The 21548-nt window shown below is 38.5% G+C and overlaps 1 protein-coding gene across 1 annotated transcript in view; it reads right to left on the reverse strand.

The window, feature by feature from the left end:
* Positions 1-21548, reverse strand: part of dnah5 (dynein, axonemal, heavy chain 5) — a 158998-nt gene that overhangs the window by 98025 nt on the left and 39425 nt on the right. The window contains exons 24-41 of the mRNA XM_036590645.1: positions 20328-20529; positions 18922-19157; positions 18556-18774; positions 17644-17706; positions 17249-17487; positions 15680-15920; positions 12501-12700; positions 11799-11952; positions 10701-10864; positions 10190-10346; positions 9118-9330; positions 8544-8768; positions 7682-7854; positions 6502-6680; positions 5282-5469; positions 3427-3621; positions 2820-2954; positions 1175-1282 (exon numbers count right to left, since the gene is read on the reverse strand). Of these exons, the coding sequence (XP_036446538.1) occupies positions 1175-1282; positions 2820-2954; positions 3427-3621; positions 5282-5469; positions 6502-6680; positions 7682-7854; positions 8544-8768; positions 9118-9330; positions 10190-10346; positions 10701-10864; positions 11799-11952; positions 12501-12700; positions 15680-15920; positions 17249-17487; positions 17644-17706; positions 18556-18774; positions 18922-19157; positions 20328-20529 (3291 nt within the window). The remainder of the gene's footprint in view (positions 1-1174; positions 1283-2819; positions 2955-3426; positions 3622-5281; positions 5470-6501; positions 6681-7681; positions 7855-8543; positions 8769-9117; positions 9331-10189; positions 10347-10700; positions 10865-11798; positions 11953-12500; positions 12701-15679; positions 15921-17248; positions 17488-17643; positions 17707-18555; positions 18775-18921; positions 19158-20327; positions 20530-21548) is intronic.

The following is a 21548-nucleotide window of genomic DNA, read 5'->3' on the forward strand; positions in this document are numbered from 1 at the left end:
TCCATGTTCTTTTGTATGAATGTATCTACATGCTGCTGTGCTAGATCTACCTCGACTCTAACTTTAACTTCAGAAGCCAAAGCTAATCAGGCAGACGTCCCCACAGCAATGCCGGAGTGGGTTATCAGGAGAGTTGGCAGAAGTGGGCCAGCTACTTTGAGCTAATACAGTACTGTGCGAAAGTCAGAGATTAATCTTCAATTATTTATTTTCCAGTCAAAACTGCCATTAAGAACATTCATCAGAATACATTTATTTAATAGAAAATTACAACAGCTAAATATAATGTCAGGTTTTTCAGACCCACTCTGGCCATGCCCCACTGTGTTGCGGATTTTCATGTTTTCCATCATTCTGAGGACATTTGGCCTCCACAAAGAGCTAAATATATCCCCCTCCCCGCCCCTCCCTGTCAGACACACCCCAATGCGACAGATTAGATGCTTAACCAGTTTTCATAATTAGCTGTAACGGCTGATGCACTGGTACGCACTGAACACATTTGTATGCAGCTGCTTGCTAAGGCCTTTCACAGATCAGCAGTAATGCTACATGGGTCCATCACTCTGACTACAGCAGGAAAACTGGAGGAAATGATGGAAGGATGATTTCAAAATCTCTAATGAGCGATAAGTGTGCAACTCAGAGCAAAGAAGTTTGCTTTCTTCATACCACTCCACACTGCTCCACAATTCAGGACAATCACACATCAGTTATTTTCCATCACCAACAGACAAATATGCACAAGTTTGGGTGCTTCTGGCCAAATTGCATGTTCTTTTGATCTCTAAGTGAAAATAAGTTATGACATCCTCTACAGAGAACACACTTCTGCACATTTTAATACACAATTACAGGTTATCTGCTGAATTTAGCATATTGAACATGTGGCCTGTGCAATGGTCATTTTATATATTTTTCAATATGTTAAACTCAGCAAATAAACAAAAAACTGTGCACTACAATTTGCAGGAAAATTACATATTTAAGTGTGTTCTCTGTAGAGGCTGTGCTAACTTATTTTTATATAGAAAATCAGCAAAACGTAATTGTTTTTGTAATTTGACCAGGGTATTCAAACTTTTGCATATGGCTGTATTTGCATAGCACTACCATCAAAGATGGCATAAACATTTAAAAGACATCGTCACTGCATTCCAGGTTAATCCCTCACCTGTTTGTCTATGGCTGCCTCCAGCTGGGGATAACCTGCCTTGTCCAGCTGAATTCCGGGGAAGAGATCCTCAATCAAGCTCAGAAACAGCGGCTCATCCTCATCAATCTTACGGCAAAGACAGACAGAACAACGCAGATAAACCCGCATAATGAAGCTGGTCCACATGGCTTATGCTCACAGCGCATGGCTGTGATGGATGGACTAGAGAGAGATACTAGTGGCACATCCTCAAAACAGTTCAGAGTTCAAAAACAGTCAACTGTGAAATCAGCTTGAAATAAATGCTTGATACAAAATATGCTAACGCTGCAAATAACGAATACAAACTAGTGGGGAACAGTTAGCATCACAGAAGTCTCCTAGGAAAACATCACCCTAATTTTATAATTTGGCAAGTAGTTACTTTCACTCAGTTCCACGTAGTGCTGGGCAATGCTGACAATATTTATCGTTATCGTGAAAAATCACATCACAATATGTCACAATATGCTTAGAAATGACTTCTGAACTGCATGTTTGAAGACATCATCATTAGTTCTGTTTAAATGGATTTAGTGCAGCACAGTGTGTGAAATTTAATGTGTTGAATTCAAGTGATTAGATACATAGCTTTTGTTAGTATTTTTTAAATGCAGCACTACTTTGTCTGTTCTAAGATTCCCTTGAGCTTCGCATGTCAGAAAAGTTCTTGAAAACTTCCTGAAGTATCAGAATATTACATTTGCCATATCGCCCAACGTTTTGTTCCATGTACATATAAGATTTTGATGAATCTACTTCTTCTTCAGTTCCCTTTTAGCCATGCACACTGAGTTCCTAATTCCTTTGTCGGGATTAGTTTTATTCTCTTTAGCTTCTGCGATGCTTTAGTTCTTCTCACACCTCTCACTTTCAAGCTTTAGCATCTTTAGCATTTTATTTTAAACCAAAAGGATCCAAAAACAAATGTTTTTGGAAGTTTTTGGCTAACAAACTTCTACTTGAGCCGTTATTCATTCAAGTAACAATACTTGAGAATGGTTTAAGTTACTCTACTCACATCCGCATGTAACAATTAAAATGGCTCCCCACTAATTACCTTTCGTAATAAGGAATGTTAGCATTTTGGTTGTTGTATTGTATTTAAATTTTTTTGTTGAGAAACTTCTCGACTTTACTGACCAACTTGTCAAGACTTTTTTTACAATACTGGTAAAAACCTGGGGTTGTGATGATTACAATGCAAATACAGGCATTTTATGCACCATCCAAAACAAACATTGAAGCTACACATCTTCTGTGTTCTAATATGTAAAATAGAGGTAAATCTAAAAAAATAAGTTTGCTTCAGGGACTAATTTGCCTTAGAATGCCTTCCTCGCCTCTCTCTGTCATGAAGAGATTATTAGGCTATAAACTTGCCTTAAAACGATATCGTAAAAGAATAGAGTAGCTCATTTTAAACCACTCTGAATGACTTTATTAACATCATAATGATTTCGCTATGCAGAGATTGAATAGAATTTGAAAATTCAGTGGAATTCATAGGCTCCAGCACCCCACCATGACCCAGAAGGATAAGCGGTTTAGATGATGTATGTATGTATGTATGTAATTCAGTGGAATTCTCCTTTGCAGTAAACTGATGTAGTGACATGCTTACAAGTTTGGACAGGTTCATATCCCGTAGCACCCTCATGACGATGGTGGACTCTGTGTCGTTCGGATTGGCTCGTTTGGCAGCACCCAGTGTGCGCAGGACTGACAGAATATTCCTCAGGCCAAAGTCATAGTGAACCTGAGAGATTACAGAGAATGCACAAAGCAGAGCAACTGTAATGGTTATACAGGGGCAAAAGAAACAGACTGTACGTAGATACTGAACTATACCCACTGTCCTCTTTATCAGAAAGCCCTACCATGCTGTGAATGCACAGTTTGTGCTAGCCAGCCTCTACCTTTGATCAATGGTGAGTTTCTGACCACAGAGCTGCTCTTAAAAATACAAGGCACTTCTAATGAAGTGGATGCTCTTAAAGCTGAGAATGGAGAGACTGCATCAGACTTGCATCAGTCGGTGAATAAAATGTTGTGCAGTTTATGACTTCTCACCTGCACCTGATTCAGCTCTCGGAAAGCTGAGATGAATCAGGTAGGCTGAGATCCTTCAGCATCAACACAGAAGGAAAGAGCAGTGGAATAAAACTCACTAAAATAAAATGCAGGTCACAGCAGAGTGTCATTACAGATGAAAGCAGGGCTGTCCTCACCTGTTTGGAGAGCTGCTCCTCACACAGTTTGTAAAGGGTGAAGAACTTCCTGGCCAGTTCGATGTTGTCGATGAAACCACAGCTGGCTAGTTTCACACGGATGATAATCTGCCGGTCAGGAACCATCATGGCCACAGAGCGAAAGTTGATCTTCAGGTTCTCTGGAAGTTCCTGACGGCCCGCATAACCAGGGTTCTAAATAGACCAATGGGTCACAATATGTATAGTATATGTATATATAGTGTCAGAGAACATCATTTTCCAGTCAAAACAGCCATTAAGAACAAGTTATTTTCCAGTGTCAGGGAAAAAAGCATCAAGCATACATTTAACATAAAACTACACAGAAGCCTCCAACACTAACCATAATATCGAATCTATCAGTGTTTAATTTGTCCACTCTTTGTCCACTGTTAATTTGTCCTCTCTACTGCTACTTTAACTCTTTCATCCGTCCATTTTTAAAACCAACCAGTTACAGCTGTGTCCTACCAATAAAAGCTGCTCCCAAAGGAGTCACTAACATTATGTTCCCTTTCAAAGAAACACTAACATTCGCACAACTACCCAAACACACCTTAGCTGCCTTACAAAGTTTTTTGCTTATGTTCATCTAAAAATGAGTAAAGGAGATATTTCTGAGTAGATTAGATATAAGATAATCCACTTGCACAAGGAAGCAGAAAGTCATTCAAGGAAAATAAGTGAAGACACAGCAGTTTCCAAAATTGAAGTTCAAAAACTGAATAAAAGATACAGAGAAAATAGGACTTCTAACAAGCATACAAGGCATGGTAGACCAAAAAAACCAGCACTTAAAGCTTTCATCTTGACAGATTTGACTGAAAAATAAGCTCCACTCTTGCTTTAGATTTGAAAAAATTAGACAGATGTTTTTGTCCATCTTTCAAATGTGAGAAGACAACTCAACACTATGTGTCTGAAAGAATGTGTAGCTTTCAAAAATATAATTTAAAAAAACCCTAGAACTACTAGAGCACTAGAACACCGATTTCTTAGTTGTGAAGTAAAGTTTTCTGGACTGATGCGACTAAATCGGTAAATGGATTACTTGGATTGTGAGAATTTCTAAGACTGAATTTTGTAGGTGTGGAAAAATATCCCAGATTTCTTTGAACACCTCAAAGCAAGTCTCCCAAAAAAGGAAGGTGTAATAAATGGGTGGACACATTAAATATTAATAAATTTCATATTATATTTAGTTGCTTAGATATTCAGGCTTCTGTGTAATTTTCTGTTAAATATATGTCTACTGCTTTTTTGCTCCTGATGCTGAATAACTTGTACTTAATGACCATTTTTTCCTGGAATTTAAATAAAATAAAGGATGGTCTCTGATTTTTGAGCAGTATAGTATTGAGAAACTCTATTGAGAAAAAAGTAGTACTGCTATGAAATGACTGCTTTTAATGAAAAACGATCCACTCAGAATTACACAAAGATGAGATGTGCTAATAGTTTGCACAGCACTGTCTTTGATTACTTTGCTTTAAGCAAGGTAGTGCGGCACCCTTGGCTTGGCGTGCGGCTAGAGAATAGAGCCCACCCGCAGTGATGTAATTCTCACCGCCCGTGTTCTCCGTGAGGGAGTGAACCCTCCACCTCACACGCCCAGCGGGGAATAAAAACACTCATTTATAAGTAATGAAACGCAACGGGGGAGCGACACTTTGGAAAGAAGGAAAGCAGAATCAGTGATGGCACACATATATGACTATTATATGAAATGGATCTTTTACATGGTAGCATTCAGAGAGAAAAGGTTGTTTCCATGTGGATGGAAGAAAGTTGATGTGAAAGAAAGGAGGTGAATGGGGCTGAATGAGGAGCTGACCATGGTAAGGAAGATGCCAAACTCAGGATTCATCTCCACAGAGTCTCCATCGGTGAAGATGAAGGATTTCCTGCGCTCTTTCTTGCAGGTAAGGACTATGGCGATCTGCTGGGCAGCCACGGACAGCACAGGGAGATCAATGCGGTTGAACTCATCAAAGCAGCCCCAAGAGCCGGACTGAGCGAGGCCTTTGGAACCAAACACGTGGGACATACATTACCCCTTCAAGGCCCTTTTTACCCCTTAACAGTAGTGGTGGGCGATAAGGCAAAAATGTAATATCACGATACTTCAAGAAGTTTTCATGATGCACAATATGTCACAGTTGACATCTGATAAGTTGGAACACACAACTAGTACCACTTTTAAAAATACAATCAGAAACTATGAATATAATGATTTGTATTCAACATTTCACATACTGTGCTACACTGTTTCCAATTAAACAGGGCCAATTATGCTCTCTTTTTTTTCAAAAATGCAGTTGGGAAGTGATTTTTAAGTACCAATGATATCCATGACATGCTGAGAAATGCATACTGTGACACACTGTGACATAATTTATTACAATAATGATAAATGTAATATTGCCCAGCTCTGCTCTATGGCCTGCATGTGGGTTCACAATTCATAAAAAGGTGAAAACACAGTCATTCAGAGTGGTTTGACCTGAAAAACTCATTCTAGAGAAAGTTGTTCACAGTTGTGGTAATAGGAACCAGATGTCTGAAGCATTTACTGCCTCTAAGTTACGTTACAGGAAGTTATTACACAAAATGGTTAAAAATACATTGTCTGATGCATGACACATCGTTTTATGACAGTTTTGAGAGGAACTGAGAGGCAAAACAGTACCTGTAGAAAACTTATTTTTTTCAGATTTACCGCTATTTCACCACTGGACAGCAAGAAAATTACCTGTAATTGTGTTGTTGATATTGTGACCCCTGGTTCCTATCACCACCACAGTAAAAAAGAAGTAAATAAAATCCAAAATTCTCTGCAGTGAACCACTTAGTCACTTTGTTTACATCTCAGTGACTGAATCATTTAGATATTTTGAATAATTGGTGGAATTCCCCTTTAGGAAGCCCTTTAAGACCTGAAGTGGGTGTGTCAAAGCTGGAAAACACTGAAAAAACACTACATTTTGTAAGTAAAATACACTGATATGGGCAATTCACTCCCCTAAAAAGACATGCATATAAATCGATTCTTGCCTTTAAATATTCTCCCCAGGCCTCTGAAATCCATCTGGTCAGAGCAGTTGAAGACCACCACATACTTTCCAAGACAGCGGCCCATGTCTTTTGTGGTCTCTGTCTTTCCTGTTCCAGCTGGTCCAGCCGGGGCTCCCCCCATACTCATCCCTAATGCCTGGGCCAAAGTTATGTAGCACCTGGGCCAGAATGAAAACATCAGTATTGAAGTTCTGACAAAGCAAATAAACAGATAGGACAATACTGCTGTAGTAATTGTCTCCTAGCACCACAACTCCTGCTACCATTACATCCTTAATCCATCTGCGGAAAAGATACCGTACTCTTATGCTGCGTTAACAGTATGATGGTAGACGGACAACGGCAAGCCAGATATTCAATATTTTTAATGGAGCAGCAACAGAAAATTCTTCCACCAGTGGCAACAGCAGTGTACTGTGACAAATTACATCTTTCCAAGTTTTTGAAAAACAGGCACAGAACACTGTTATTTGAAGTCCAGCGCAGGTGTACTCGTTCATATGTACACTGCAAAAAATAGTTTTGTCAGATATAATTATCTTAAATCTAATCGATATATCTTATTATACATATTATTTAACTTATTCAAAACATGGTTTACTTGGTTAAACTGATTTTAGTAAGACAAATATTCGCAGATCATTTTGCTTGCCGTAAGAAATATGCTTAAAACAAGATAAAATATCTGCCAATATGGTGAGATAATTTAAATCTAAAACCACTTAAAATAAGTAATCAATATTTAGACATAAGTTAAATAATCTTATAATAAGCTTACAAGACTCTCAAAATGAGAAATATTAAATAAAGGATAGGTTGACTAATTTTAAGACAATTTCCCTTGACAAGATATCATTTTTTGCAGCACAACAAAACTCAAACCTCAGTGAAAACACAGGATTAGAAACATTTGCTCATGTTTAAAAGTCTTTTTAGGATACAAATACACATGCACTGCACATGGGCCACTGTTATTCCAATAATGCTATCACCATGATAATGTTTACATGGCTGCATGACGCTGTCAGTCACATACTATTACTGATTACACCAATTCTCCTACAAGACATAGAACTTTCTTAAACACAATGACCTTTGATACAAACTGAGCGGGGTCTAGTGTGGAGTAAAGGGAAACATTTGCTGGTCCCAGCATTACCTGTCTGTGAGTGGAGTAATGACCAGCCTATCAGTGCAGCCCAGAAACTCGTTCTGATACACAAAGCCCACATCTGTGATGTTGATCATCATCTTATCAAGGTCCTCGTTGAAGTAGAAGCGACACTGCTTCAGCCATTCAAAATCGTTGGGGCTCTTGATATGCAAGCGACACTAGAGGACAGAGAGAAGAACGTTAGATGAATGTTGAAGGCTAGCAGGAGAACATTTACAATCATCCAGAGCCGTATCAGTGACCCTGCCTTCATCTGACTGTGATCACACTTAAAGTGGTCTGCTAGTTTTCACTCATTGTTAACCAGGGTAGAACTTCTGGGTGAAGAACTTTCCAGGCAGAAAAAAGGCCCATTTCACTGATATTACAAAGATTATGCATCAACATAAGAAACTTACATAATGTAACAGAGCAAATACTTCACTGTGGAGAAATAATGTGGTGTTATATTTGGAATAAGCCATGGGGGTAATTTGATTTGCAGTTATTAGCTAGACTGCCTGCTAGCTATTACAGAAGTATGTAAACAAAAGTTCGTTTGCCAAAGGTTTTGAAATTTAAAGACCCCACTGTTCAAGCAATTTCTCATTCACACAGAATCTTCAAGACAGAGTTGGAAACCGTGATGATAATTTAATGAGACCTTTTAAAAAGAAACTAAGGGCAACATTGGCACACAGCCCAGCACTCCAAAAAACTTTTCTTTGAACCTTTGTCATTCAATCTAATCTGGTGCAAAAAACTAATACAAAAAATGCAATATTGTGCAAAAACAAACAAAATAATGTCTGGTGTTTACATTAGCTCTGCTGTTTCAGTTGTATCAAGTCTACTTTTACCAACTCACCAAGTCGTCAAAGATGTCCCTCTGATGCACGTGAATGGTGATTAAGGTTTCGTATTTGGTCCGTTCCACTGTCCCCAAGTCCTTAGTGGTCATATCAATCAGAGTGTTGAGCAGCTCCAGGAAAGACTGGTTGGTCTTGGTCATGATCTTACGATCATACCGGGCATTAGTCAAGGCGTCTTCAGAATCTCTCGTCCAGATCATCTGGACACCCAGCAAGCCCACCTGTGCCACAGAAGTGCCAAACACACAAGCTGTTAAAAAGGCATCAACAATAGTGCTTAGCTAAAATTTGTCAACTAATCAGAGGGTTTGTGGGGCTGAAGATAATAATCTTAAGTAAGTCTAAGTCTCAGAACTCCCTTTTTGACCAAAAAATGGCTTATAAAAAATGAAGGTTAGCAGTGCTGGTATGTAATCTATTATATACATATGATCTCATTAAGGCCCCACTTAGAAATCACTATAAATCATTAAATTACACTGTGTATATTTGATATGCCATTTGTTATTAGAGGAATTAGAATCAGAAACAGAAACAGAAGCTTTTCATTATGGAGCTGTCCCTGAGAACCTGGGCAGGGAAGGAGTCCAGAAAGTCGATGAGATGGAAGGCAGAGTCTTGAATGGCCATGGCTGCCTGGCGGATGACAAGGTGCAAAGACCTCTGAGATTCCTTCAGGAGGGCATTTAGCCACACCTCCACGTTGCCCTCAGCTGTGACTGGCCGATCCAGCTCCACTGTTTCCCCCTCACGTGACGAGATGGCCAAGATCCTGTCATATATCTGAGACAAACACATGGGGCAGATGTACTAAAATTGTGCGCTGTCGCAAATTAAAGGTGCAGTCAAAGTTGATCTTTTGCACTTTTATACTATTGCATTTATGCAAGTTTTCCTTTCAAAGTGTAAAATACTGAGAGGAGATTATTATAATGAAGCACATACTCTGATTTATCAAGTATGATAAATACTGACCTCATGCGGTTTAACACCTGTGAAAAGTTTGTCTTATTTTGGTGCTAACATGGCTGCTATTATACGTGCTCAGAGATTTTTTACATGTATTCATTTTTTACATTTGTAAACATCTGCATGTCACATTATTCTTAATTTCATGAAGGAAATAAAAACCTAAAAGCAACTCCTTTTACAAAAACAATGTTTTAAACTGTTAATTCCACAAACTCTTTATGGTCGTCAAAGCGTCTTAAGAGCAAGTTTTTCCTAAGTAATGATTTGAAAGTTTGCTTTTGAAAATGACTAATAAAAGGCCATATTTAAGGTCATTTGGTTCTGCAACACCTGCATTACTAAAGCTACCCCTTACTTTGCTTCTTGGTGTTCACTGTGGTTATGTGTTTTTTTTTTATTCAATACATTCAATATACAGATAATTTTGACCAAATGAGTCATAATTTGAAGCTGAATCTGGGAAGGATAAAAAAGCATGCGAGACAAACAGGGGTTTATATTGCCGTTTTTATGTTAAATATCCTTTCCTTGTTCAAAAAAAAAAAGTTTCAAGACCAATCATCTAATATGATATACTGTGATCACATTTTTTGGTTTTGGAAACCTATAAACATCTGTAGAGAGACAGATACGTTGATGAGGAATATGATGAAGCTAAAGGTGGCCTTACCTTCTCATGAAAGCAGACGGATTTTATGTTGTCGAAGACGTTGAGCAGGTGAGCTTGGATGGTGTGAGAATCAGATGCCTGGCCCAAGATCTCCAGCAAAGCCGGGTCTGACACAAAGAAAAAACGTGGGAACAGCAGACGCTTCTTCTCCAGGTACCTTCAATAAACAACAATATGGTCATTACAGTGTTTGCATAGCAACGTTACACAGAACTCATAGATGTCATTTCTCCTTCATTTCTGCCTCTGTGGCTCAATCAAGTGATTCAAAACACTTGTCACAGCTGGGATTTTCCTAAACAATGCAGAAAGTGAATGTAGATGTAATTTTTGAATATTAGTAGGAATACACCATTAATTAAATGTGAACAGAAACATGTCCCAGTTTGTGCATTTAATGCCTAATGAACAAACATCATTAGATACTTGACAGTAATTAAGAGTGGAGCTTCCACTCATGTCACCACATGAGACCTGAAGGCCTGTGTAATGAGCAGGGTGGAAAATGTACCCAGTGAGGGATTTCTGGCAGATCTCAAGCTGTTCAAGCAGATGAGGCAGGAGCTGGCCCATAGTCTCATCCCCCACGCAGGACTGTACCACGTTAGGCATCTCATGGGCTCGAGTCATGATCTTTACCCAGGACTTGTCAATGTTGGAAAAGCGCTTAGCCTCCTGTAGCATACAAAGCAAAAGAATCACTCGCTGGACTGTTATTTGGGAACTTGTTTTCCGAAAGTATTAAAATTCTATAATCCAGAGGTGTCAAACTGGATTGCCCCTGGGCTGCAGCTCTGTGGAGATAGCGCTAAGCCTCATTAAAAACACCTAATTCAAACCATCAACTAATTATTAACTAATTGTTAATTTCAGATTGTTACAAAAAGGGAAAATGCTGATATTTGTAGAACTGCAGCCCAGAAGGAACTAAGTTGGACACTTCTGCTATAATCACTGGACAGTGGTGGAGTGCCACCTGAACACCCACTAATAGTTAAGATGATCTTAAAACACTAGCTTGACAAAAATTAAACTTCATGCCTATAATCTCACACACCTGCCTCAAAAACCTGTTAGGTTATCTCAAATAGACTTACTTAAGTAGTTGCTGAGACTGTATGAAGAATGGAAGATATAGAAAGCTTGGAGAAAATATCATAAAAATGTCACAAAGCCGCACAAAAACTACACTATGTACATTTACCATGCTTACTGTTAGTAAAGTCAGTAATAGTTCCAGTTGCCCACGCCACTTTTGAATTAGAAATCTTGTTCCAATAGCATTATGGTCTGTGATCTAGGACTTTGTTTCCCAAAAGCATTACTATGCTTTTATCAGTGGAGACTGGTGGACTGCAGAAAGCACATATGCAAGTCTATTTGAGGATGCTAACTGGTGGGGTATAAGCTTTCATTACTAGCCTCGTTGCTCCAGCGCAAACATTTCAGCAACATGTCTTGGCTAAATGACTATATTTAAGGTAAAGAAAACATTGTACGAATTAGATTTTTCAGTGAACTACTGCTTTAAAATTAATCAGCCTTATTAATACATTAACTTCAAAATCTGCAACTGGCAGTGGCTAATTTCATGAAAAGTACAGATTACCTTAGGAAGCTGTTTGGCTATGTCTCCACCGACAAATACTGCCTCCAAGTAGATCCAGAGGTTCTGCACAGTCATCCAGTTCTCGATTATGTCTGTAGTGTTGGACAGGTTCTGGACCCACTTCTGGATCTGAGCCTTGAATGGGGTATTGTACCTAAAGAAACATTCTTGTGAGAATGCTGTTCAAGGTAACAGGACTATGAAGGCCCCATATGAGAACAGAAGGTGTTGCATTGTTTATACTGCATTTAATCACTATACGAAACGACCCAGAGGCTTGCGAGATGAATGTAAATCTTCTTGTGCTATAGTACTCAATAAGGCAGACCAAATGATTTCATTAACACAGTACACAGAAACAAAACAGCAATCAAATCATGAGATAACATTATTAAATGTGCTGGGGGGTTTATATTATATTTACTTTTTGTAATACATCTATAATGCCTTCTATAAATATTGGAACTCTGATTAAGTATCGGTAATGCAGTTATTGTGTGCAAAGGACTCAATCTGAGCCAATACTTTATTCCCTTAAGTAGAATCTCGAGAAGCATCTGAGCATTACAGTCAGGCAACTAGGCCTTTCTGGTCGGATGTATTAACAACAATAGAGTTAAACTACTGCTGCAACTTATGTAGTAGGCAGAACACCTCAGCTGTAAACTTTAAGCCATTCTACAGGAACATCTACTCTAGTACCTGTTGCTCATGAGGGAGCCCAGCACCATGAGACTGTCTTCCATGTTGCTGATGATTTCGGAGGTGCTGTCTCCACGCAGCAACAGTTCCCCACGGGTTTTGAACTGGGCGAAGGTGAAGGTCTTATTGTCCCACTCGGCAATCACCTGCTTCAGTTTCTGCTCAATGTCTCGCTCTTTCACAGCACTGATACAGATATCCTAGCACACACATTCAAATCCATTATGTTCATCACCAAAATCATGCAAGAAGAAAAATTTAAACTAGGGGAGAGCGGGGCACAACCTAACACATTTTAGTTTATGCTTAATAATCTGAAAAAGTATTTAATTTATATTTTTTTATACAAGCAACCCACACACCTCTACAACAAATAAAAACTTCCAGGACTTACTGTTTATGAACAACCTGCTGTTTCCAGGACTTACTGTTTATGAACAACCTGCTGTTTCCAGGACTTACTGTTTATGAACAACCTGCTGTTTCCAGGACTTACTGTTTATGAACAATTCAGTCAGTAGTAGTAAGAGTGCAAATATTATAACTAACAATATAGGCAGGGTTAATTGTAATAGACTGAGGGGCAAGTTGTAAAAGTTGGTAAAAAGTCTGGTAAACCATGTTGTTTGAATCAGACAAGGCTTCCAACCTAAACACATAGAAAATACAGGGGTCCAAAGACAACCAATAAAAAATGCTTCAATTTTATATTCTTTTTCTAATTTAACACTACATTTTTCCTTACAGATAATATTATGATTATCAGTTCAACATTTTGAGTGAAAAGTAGGATCCTTGAATGTTTACATACATTTCTGAATACTTCTTAGTGTTTTTAATATATGCCATGTCTCCCTTTTGCTTCAATGACTGTGCATTTAAGCTGACATAGACTCTATACATTTGTGCAAAAGCTTCTGATGAGTAGATCAAATCCACCTGAAAGTTGTCTGAACTTGAGCTTCAATGGAAGGAATTTTTGCACCAAGACCTTAACATGGTCACTGTTACAAATTTGCTTCAATTTGAATAGTGGCCTACAAATAGTGCAGAATGTTGAATATTTCTTCTTCATTTTACCCCCCATAACTTTGTTTTATTTTAAAACTTGTTATTTAGTAGCAGATTTAAATGAAGAAATCCCAGATTTTCAAAGTGGTCTCAGACCTTTGCACCCTTACTGTACATGCAACAAAATAAATATGATTAGTGAAAAGAGAGTTAAATGTGGCAAATTTAATGACAACAATGTATAAAAACTTTTAAAAAACTGACTGTTTTGAATTTATATGAGAGTATATAGTGTTTTCTCATTGTTGGGTGGCATAGTTGTACAACATGTAAAATGTAAATTAAAACAAAATGCAATGATATGCAAATCATTTAAACCCTATACTTATTTGACAACAGTACAAAGAGAACATATTTTTCATTGTTTTTTGGAAAAAATATATGCCCATTTTGAATCTGATGCCAACAATCCGTTCCAAAAAAGTCGGGACGGGGGCAACAAAAGGCTGGTAAAGTTGTGTAATGCTAAAAAAAACACCTGGTAGTTAATTGGCAACAGGTCAGTAACATGATTGGGTATAAACAAAGCATTTCAGAGAAGCTAAGTCTTTCAGAAGTAAAGAAGGGGCTCACCACTCTGTGAAAGACTGTGTGAGCAAATAATACGACAACTCAAGAATAACGTTTCTCAATCTAAAACAGCAAAAAACTTTTGCTTTTCATCATCTACAATACATAATATCATTAAAGGATTCAGAGAATATGGAGAAATCTCTGTATGCAAAGGACAAGCCCAAAAACCAGTATTTACTGGCCATGATCTTCGGGCCCTTAGACGGCACTACATTAAAAACAGACAAGATTCTGTAGTTAAAACTCTAAAATGCAAGTTAAAACTCTAAAACGCAAAGAAACCATATGTAAACAGAATCCAGAAACGCTGCCACCTTCTCTGGGCCCAAGCTCATTTAAATGGGCTGAGAGAAAGTGGAAAAGTGCTCTGTGGTCCAACAAATCAAAATTTGAAATTCTTTTATGGAAATCATGGACACCGTGTCCTCCGGGCTAAAGACCACTCAGCTTGTTATCAGTGCACAGTTCAAAAGCCAGTATTCATGATGGTATAGGGGTGCATTAGTGCACATGGCATGGATGACTGGCACATCTGTGAGGGAACCATTAATGCTGAACGATATATACATGTTTTGGCAACATATGCTGCATCCAGACGGCGTCTTTTTCAGGGAAGGCCTTGCTTATTTCAGCAAGACAATGTAAAACCACATTCTGCACGTATTAAAACCGCACTGCTCTATATTAAAAGAGTCCGGGTGCTAAACTGGCCTGTCTGCAGTCCAGACCTGTCATCCACTGAAAACATTTGATGCATTATGAAATGAAAAATATGACAAAAGAGACCCCGAACTGTTGAGCAGCTGAAATCCTGTATCATACAAAAACAGGAAAACATTTGTCTTTCAAAACTACAGCAGTTGGTCTTCTCAGTTACCAAACGCTTAGTGTTGTTAAAAAAGAGGTGATGAAACACAGTAATAAACACGCTCCCGTCCTTTTTTGGAACGTGTTGTTGGCATCAAATTCAAAATGGGCATATATTTTTCAAAAAACAATAAAATTTCAACATTTGATATGTTGTCTTTGTACTATTTTCCTTTAAAAATATGGTTCACATGATTTGCATATCATTGCAGCCTACTTTTATTTCCATTCAGCATCCCAACTTTTTTGCAAATGGGGTTGTAATACTGTGTTAAAACTAATCTGTGTGCTGTGCTTTAGCATGGCTAACTCTTGCTGTGAGTTATTTACTTTACTACTTCCAAATAGTTCAATATTACAGGGACCATTCACCAAGAATGTGTTACATTCACCAAGAACTACATGAATTATACAAAACTCAGTAACTAAAAACACTTTTGATGAAAGAATGTACTTTTATGCTACTTGTTTAACTACATTGAATGGCAATGTTACATCGGTGTTAGTTTGTGTCCCGCTTTCCTCTACACTGCGACCATTATGTGACAGATCAGATGTAAATCTATAACCTCTATATGCACAGACAGAGTGCTTTATCTTTAGAACAGCACTAGAGGTTAAGTGGAAGGTTTAATAGGCAGTGCAATGAACTCAGATCCAAGTCTCACTTCTATTTCCTCCTTGTACTTGAGGAGCGGGGCCTCCATGATGTTGCGAAGCTTGAAGGTGTCCGTCTCAACCTCGAAGGTGTGACCCGTGACCTCTGTGATTCTCTTCCAGTGGCGTGTCATCATGGCCCGGTTAGCCATTAGCTCCAGCAGGGGGCAGCACTCACTAAACTCATCAATGGTTTTTTTCAGGTCCAGAAAGGCCTGCCACTCCTTCAGGGCCCGGGGTAGCTTACGGCATCTACACAAGCAGTCAACAGGGAAAATACTGGCTTTTTTGAGTGCACTGACTTTTGTGTTTTGCCCCACCACTTTTGGAAGTGCGACGCCACCCCTGCTTAAAGAGCTAATAGTCCAGATCCCCAGTGCACCACCAATGCACTACATGATGTCATCATAACAAGCATTAATGCAATCTGCTAATAATGCTAAGAATGCATACAGGTGAGAGTCAAAATATTGGCTTGCTAGATTTGGCTCTAGATCTAAAGTCAGATACAGATAAAAAACTGGATGCACTTCAAGCAAGTGTAACAGGATCTAATGATTTGACTTGTCTTTAAAAACTGGCTCCCAGTGGTCACCCAAAAGAGTCGACTCAAAGAGCTGACACATGTGAACAACACATCACTAACAACTACAACAGTGTAGCATTATCATATCAAAAACAAACATCAACAGACAACTGTTTTGTCTATGTTCGCTGATAATGACAGTTGGTTATCAGTCAAAAGAATTGGCCAAAATTTCCATTCCAAATTCATTTCAAAAAAGCAAACACTTCTCTTTAATATTCCCCAGTATATCAGTCATAACTCACATAGTTTGCTGATTAACTTCTTGAGGCAAAAGATCAGCGGCTATGCTAAAGGATTATACAGTCCTTAATATTTAATTTGCATAAAGATTACAACTGTTCATGCGAGAAAAGCAGAATTACCTTCTCACAGCAACCATATAGTCACCACTTTTGTATCTCTTTCTCATACTATAACTTTTGTAACTTAGTTATGTGTGGTGCAATAGAGATGATGTACTGTTTTACATAATAGAATATGAAGGCAGAGTTCTGTGTTGTGAGAAAATGACTGACTGTTTCTCAAAGAAACTGTAGTGCTGAGGCGATCTTAACTGTGATGTGCTCAAAGTGAGACTTGCTGCTCTATCATGTTAGAGTGGCCTTTGTGCAACATTTGAAAATGTGTCCTGTTTGTTACAAAATGATCACTGGAAAAGTCCATGTCAGCTGTCTGAAGCTCAAGAATATGATTTGAATGAAATCAGCACAAAAAAAATCTCTCTTGCTTTTCAATAAAAAGACTCATGTCGTGCCAAGGTTCTTAAATCGGACTTTCATTTGCAATCTCTGACGAGCAGAGAGAATGAGTCTGCCTAGGAAGAGGGCCGTCCAACTTGGCCAGTGAAATTGAAATCCCCTGGTGCATTCATCCCTGTTAATGCAAGGGATTACATGATTGCCACAGAGAAGATCTTCTATCTTTTCAGCGAGAAAAATATGGTGGAGGAAAAAAAGCTCAGTTTTATAATTTATACTTTTCAGCCACTCACCTTGTTTGGAAGTCTAGGAGTTCACTGTTGATCCTCTCGATGTGGACATCAGCCCAGAGGATGTCGTAGTAGCCATTGACAGTGTCGATGACGTTGTTGTAAAGGCCATACAGTTTCTGTAGCAGGGTCAGCTGCTTCCTTATCTCAAGCAGCTGAGGATGCTGAGTAACAGGCAGGCCAAAGAGCTCTTCGCCTCCAGTGAAGGTGATGTATTTCCGGTAGAGGTTATCAAAGCGGTTCTGGCACAAAGATGAATCAATATCGTTGTTAATTTTAATGAAGAATGACTATTGTCATTTGCAGATGATAGCACCTGTGCACGCTATTCATTTTTATAAAACATTCTTAGTCATTTTCAAGATGGGAAGCATAAGTGATGGATCACTCCACTGTACCTGAAACATAATCAGTCTGTCACTGGCATCCTGGGGAGCCAAGCCAATCACCATGGGACCATCCTGGAAGCAGAACATATATTATTACACAATAGACAGACAAAACCTCGTATCTCCGTTTTTGACGTTTTTCAGTTTTGGACATAATTTGAAAATACCTGTTGGCCTTTACATTGTGTGTAAATTTCACAATAAATGGACCAAAAGAAAATACTACTTACGTTTTTTGTATCAATGTTGTTTTTTAAGATCTTGTATTTCTTTTAAAGGGAAGTTGAGAGATTTAGATTTAACAGAAGTTTAATTTTTAAATAAAATAACTTTATTCAAGAAAGTAAAAGAGTTTTAGTCCATAGGCAGATTTTGGCCACACCCCTGCATTTCAGAGCAGGCAGTGAGACTGCATCTCTGTACCTCATGTCCACATGATGAGCATGGTGGCGTAACATTAAGATTTGTCACTACTGAAACACATATTTTAGAAAATTAAGTAAACGTTTTTGTGTTTTAATAAAGATATTATGATTTTATGTGAGTATAACTGTTCAAAGCTGTGTTTGATAGCGTTATTCTCAAAATTAGCTAAAATTGTGACTAGCAAAACAGTCACTAATGAAACATTTGGTAAAGTTTTGATAGGGTTATTAATATTTTGGTAGTGATAAAATAGAATGTTCAATTATTTATTTTATAAAGTAAACCTATTTAAGGTACAGGATCACACAAATCATAAGGGTTTTAGTTTAAATCCAAGTCAGTAAAAGTCTGAAATTAGTTTTTAACTCTTATTTTGAGCCAGGTTGGTAAAATAATCTTTATAGATCTCTAGCAAAAATCAAAACAGTGTGGGAATGGAAAGTTGTATCAAACATCTTTAGCTGCTAAAACATGAAGCCCCTGTTAAAACCTAACCTGCTCGTAGTCCTGGTAGAAGCGGTCACAGTCCTCCACGAATGTCTCCACATTGCTTATTAGCTCTCCCCTGAAGTTGGGCTGCAAAGAGACCAATTCGTTCTGCACCTCTGAACTGCGAGCCAGCAGCTTCTCCCATGTGTAGCGCAGTGTGTCCACTTTCTCCGTCTCTTCCTTGGCCACCGACAGCTCAAACTTATTCAGCATGGCGTAGGATTCCTGGAGAGATGTGAATGTTCACTATATCAGCAGCATGTATGACACAACAGAAGCAAAATGTTAAATTGAGCACTGGTCCCCACCATTCATACTCACCTGAAAAGAGGAGCTATTGGTGAAATTCAGAAAAAGTATCGTTTTGTTTACCTCAATGGGTCCCACTTGGAAGTCTATGGTGATCTGATGCTCCCTGATGTCTTTGAGCGCTGCCATGGCAATGCGAATGTCATCCAGGTCTTTAATCTGCCGATTTAGCTTCTTTCCTGCTTCGTCCACAAACGTAAAGATCTGCTCCATCTCAGTGCGGTACTTCTTGTTGCAGTGGTGGCCGAAGTCCACCATCCAGCCCTTGGTTTCAGCAGTGAGGGCCAGCTTCAGATCGGCTGAGGAAAATGGGCAAGTTTTCTCACTTTCAAACTGACTGTAACATTAAAGCTGTGGGCAATTAGGCTTATTCAATGTAACACCAAAAACATTCAGAAAACACACCACGTGGGCCAACAGTACAGAAACAAGCAGTTTCAAGCAACAAACAAGTTTTCCAAAGTACTCCATAGGTTTGCAATGATGTACTCTTAAAGCCTATTCGCACCAAGTCTGATTTTCACAGACAACAAGACCCATGTCAAGTTTTGAAAGCAATCACATACATATTAATGCTGTCTTTCACACTGAGTACAAAACTGACAGACTGCGACGTTGTATAAATTATTCATCAGAGTTAATCGGCTCAATCTTCTGTGTTGTATGGATGCATTAAAAATCATATGACGAACCACAGGTGACATGAATTCCCATACTGACAAAAGAAAATACCTTTGAAACTGCTAATTATACAGCTCTATTATTAGCTCTAGTGGAACACCCGTGCTATTTTGTTTTTGAAAAATGGGGTGTATCCAATATGTGCTCCTTCTAGTTGTGGTGCATAAAAGCATAAATCATAAATTAATTGTCGATACTATGTGAGTAATCTATTTCTTTTTTCTCTTCTGTCTTTTTCACTTGTGGAATTCATGTGACGGATTGAACTTGACGTGAAGGTTCCACTGTTTTAAAAATCACATCCTTTTTTCTGTCCAGAAAACATTTACTCTTAATGTATTAAAGTCTTTGTAGATAACAGCCCTTAACAGACCTGTTTAATTTTTTAAACTCCCAATTTAACACAATCCAGCTCATCAAACAATTAGGAACACTTGGCTGTGAAAATCAGGGGGATCTGATTAGAGCTACAATAAAACTCCCAGGAAAATTACCAGAACAGGCAGACAATATATGACACCTTTTTGTTTTATGTAAATTACCATATCACTAACTGTTATAACTGTCATTATATTTATTTTTACACCCTTTAAACTTTTGTTCTGTAGAGGAAGAACAACAAAATAGTAATTATTCCAAACTGGTGTGCAACAGTATTGAGACTTCAAGACTTGAAATGGATGCCCTACAAAACTGGAGTGACAATTGAATTGGTGCGAGAGGGACAAGTCAGCATTAACAGGATTAAGGATAGCCTGTGACCTGAGCAAATCAGCCAGCGAGCTTACCTGTGTAAAGTGCCAGTGCCCCTACAGTGATAAATTCAGGTTCAGCATTGATCTCCAGCTCCAGGTCCCGGTAGTAGAGGATCTGAGTCTCGAACTCGGCCAGTAGAGGGTTGCCCTGGCTGAACTTCTGGATGGTGCTCTCTCTGTCCTTCCTCCAGATGTGGTGGTATTGGCTGAAGCGGTCCAGGGCGTTCATCACCTCCTGTGCCAGAAGACAATCAGGATGGGGAAACTGTAACTTGCAATGCCTATTCCAATTGGTGTTGTTCGCTATAAAGGTTACATATGCCAATTTCAAAGTTAGCTAAAGTAGCCTTTATGACAGATGATGCCTATTGCAATAAGCTTTTATAAACATATATGTAGAATTATGTCAGTTGTCGTGACATGCTTACGTAGGTGTCATGTAGCCTTATAAACACTACCCTACAGGAAAGTGTTACAACTCTTGTCAACGTCCTTATCACAGACCACTTACCGTCAACAGAAACTACAGTTTCTGTAAAAAGTATTCAACCCTTTGAAATGAACCACCTGTTAATAACTAATGGCCTCGTATTTGCTTTTTCTCCTACATCACAACTTCCAGGTGTAAAAAGGGCTATCATTACTGCTAAGGCTGTAAATAGTCTGGCTGCATAAGTAAATGTGAAAACTGAAGGGTGTGAAAAATTATTTACGTACCCAGACCTACCTAGCTGACAAAAAAGCTTTCAGGTCTTTTCCATTCATTTTTTAATGTAAGCATGTAGGATGGGCAAAACACCTCAAAATGTACAATAAATTTAACAGGATAAAAGACAACCTGAAACCAGAAAGTACCTTTTTTAATCTTCAAATACCTGATCAAGCACAATTCATGTACTGCTTAACTCTAACTTCGGAGTGTCTCACTGGCATTTCATTTTGAGAATTTAGGGGTTTGGCCTCTTAAACTGCTTTTATCTCCAGCAGGGTGGAGTGCTGTAATAGACTTCCCAAAAAGACCATTAAACAACTACAGCTCATTCAGAATGCTGCTGCAAGAATTCTAACCAGGACCATGACAACAGAGCACATTACTCCAGTTCTAAAATCTTTACACTGGCTTCCAGACATATACAGAATAGATTATAAAGTGCTGCTACTAGTCTATAAATCACAGAACAGTTTAGGCCCAGAATACAACTCTGATATGTTTAAAAGAATATAAACCGAGTAGGTCAGTTAGATCCATGGATA

The sequence above is a fragment of the Colossoma macropomum genome, unplaced genomic scaffold (assembly GCF_904425465.1).
Source record: "Colossoma macropomum unplaced genomic scaffold, Colossoma_macropomum, whole genome shotgun sequence".
Lineage (NCBI taxonomy): Eukaryota > Metazoa > Chordata > Actinopteri > Characiformes > Serrasalmidae > Colossoma > Colossoma macropomum.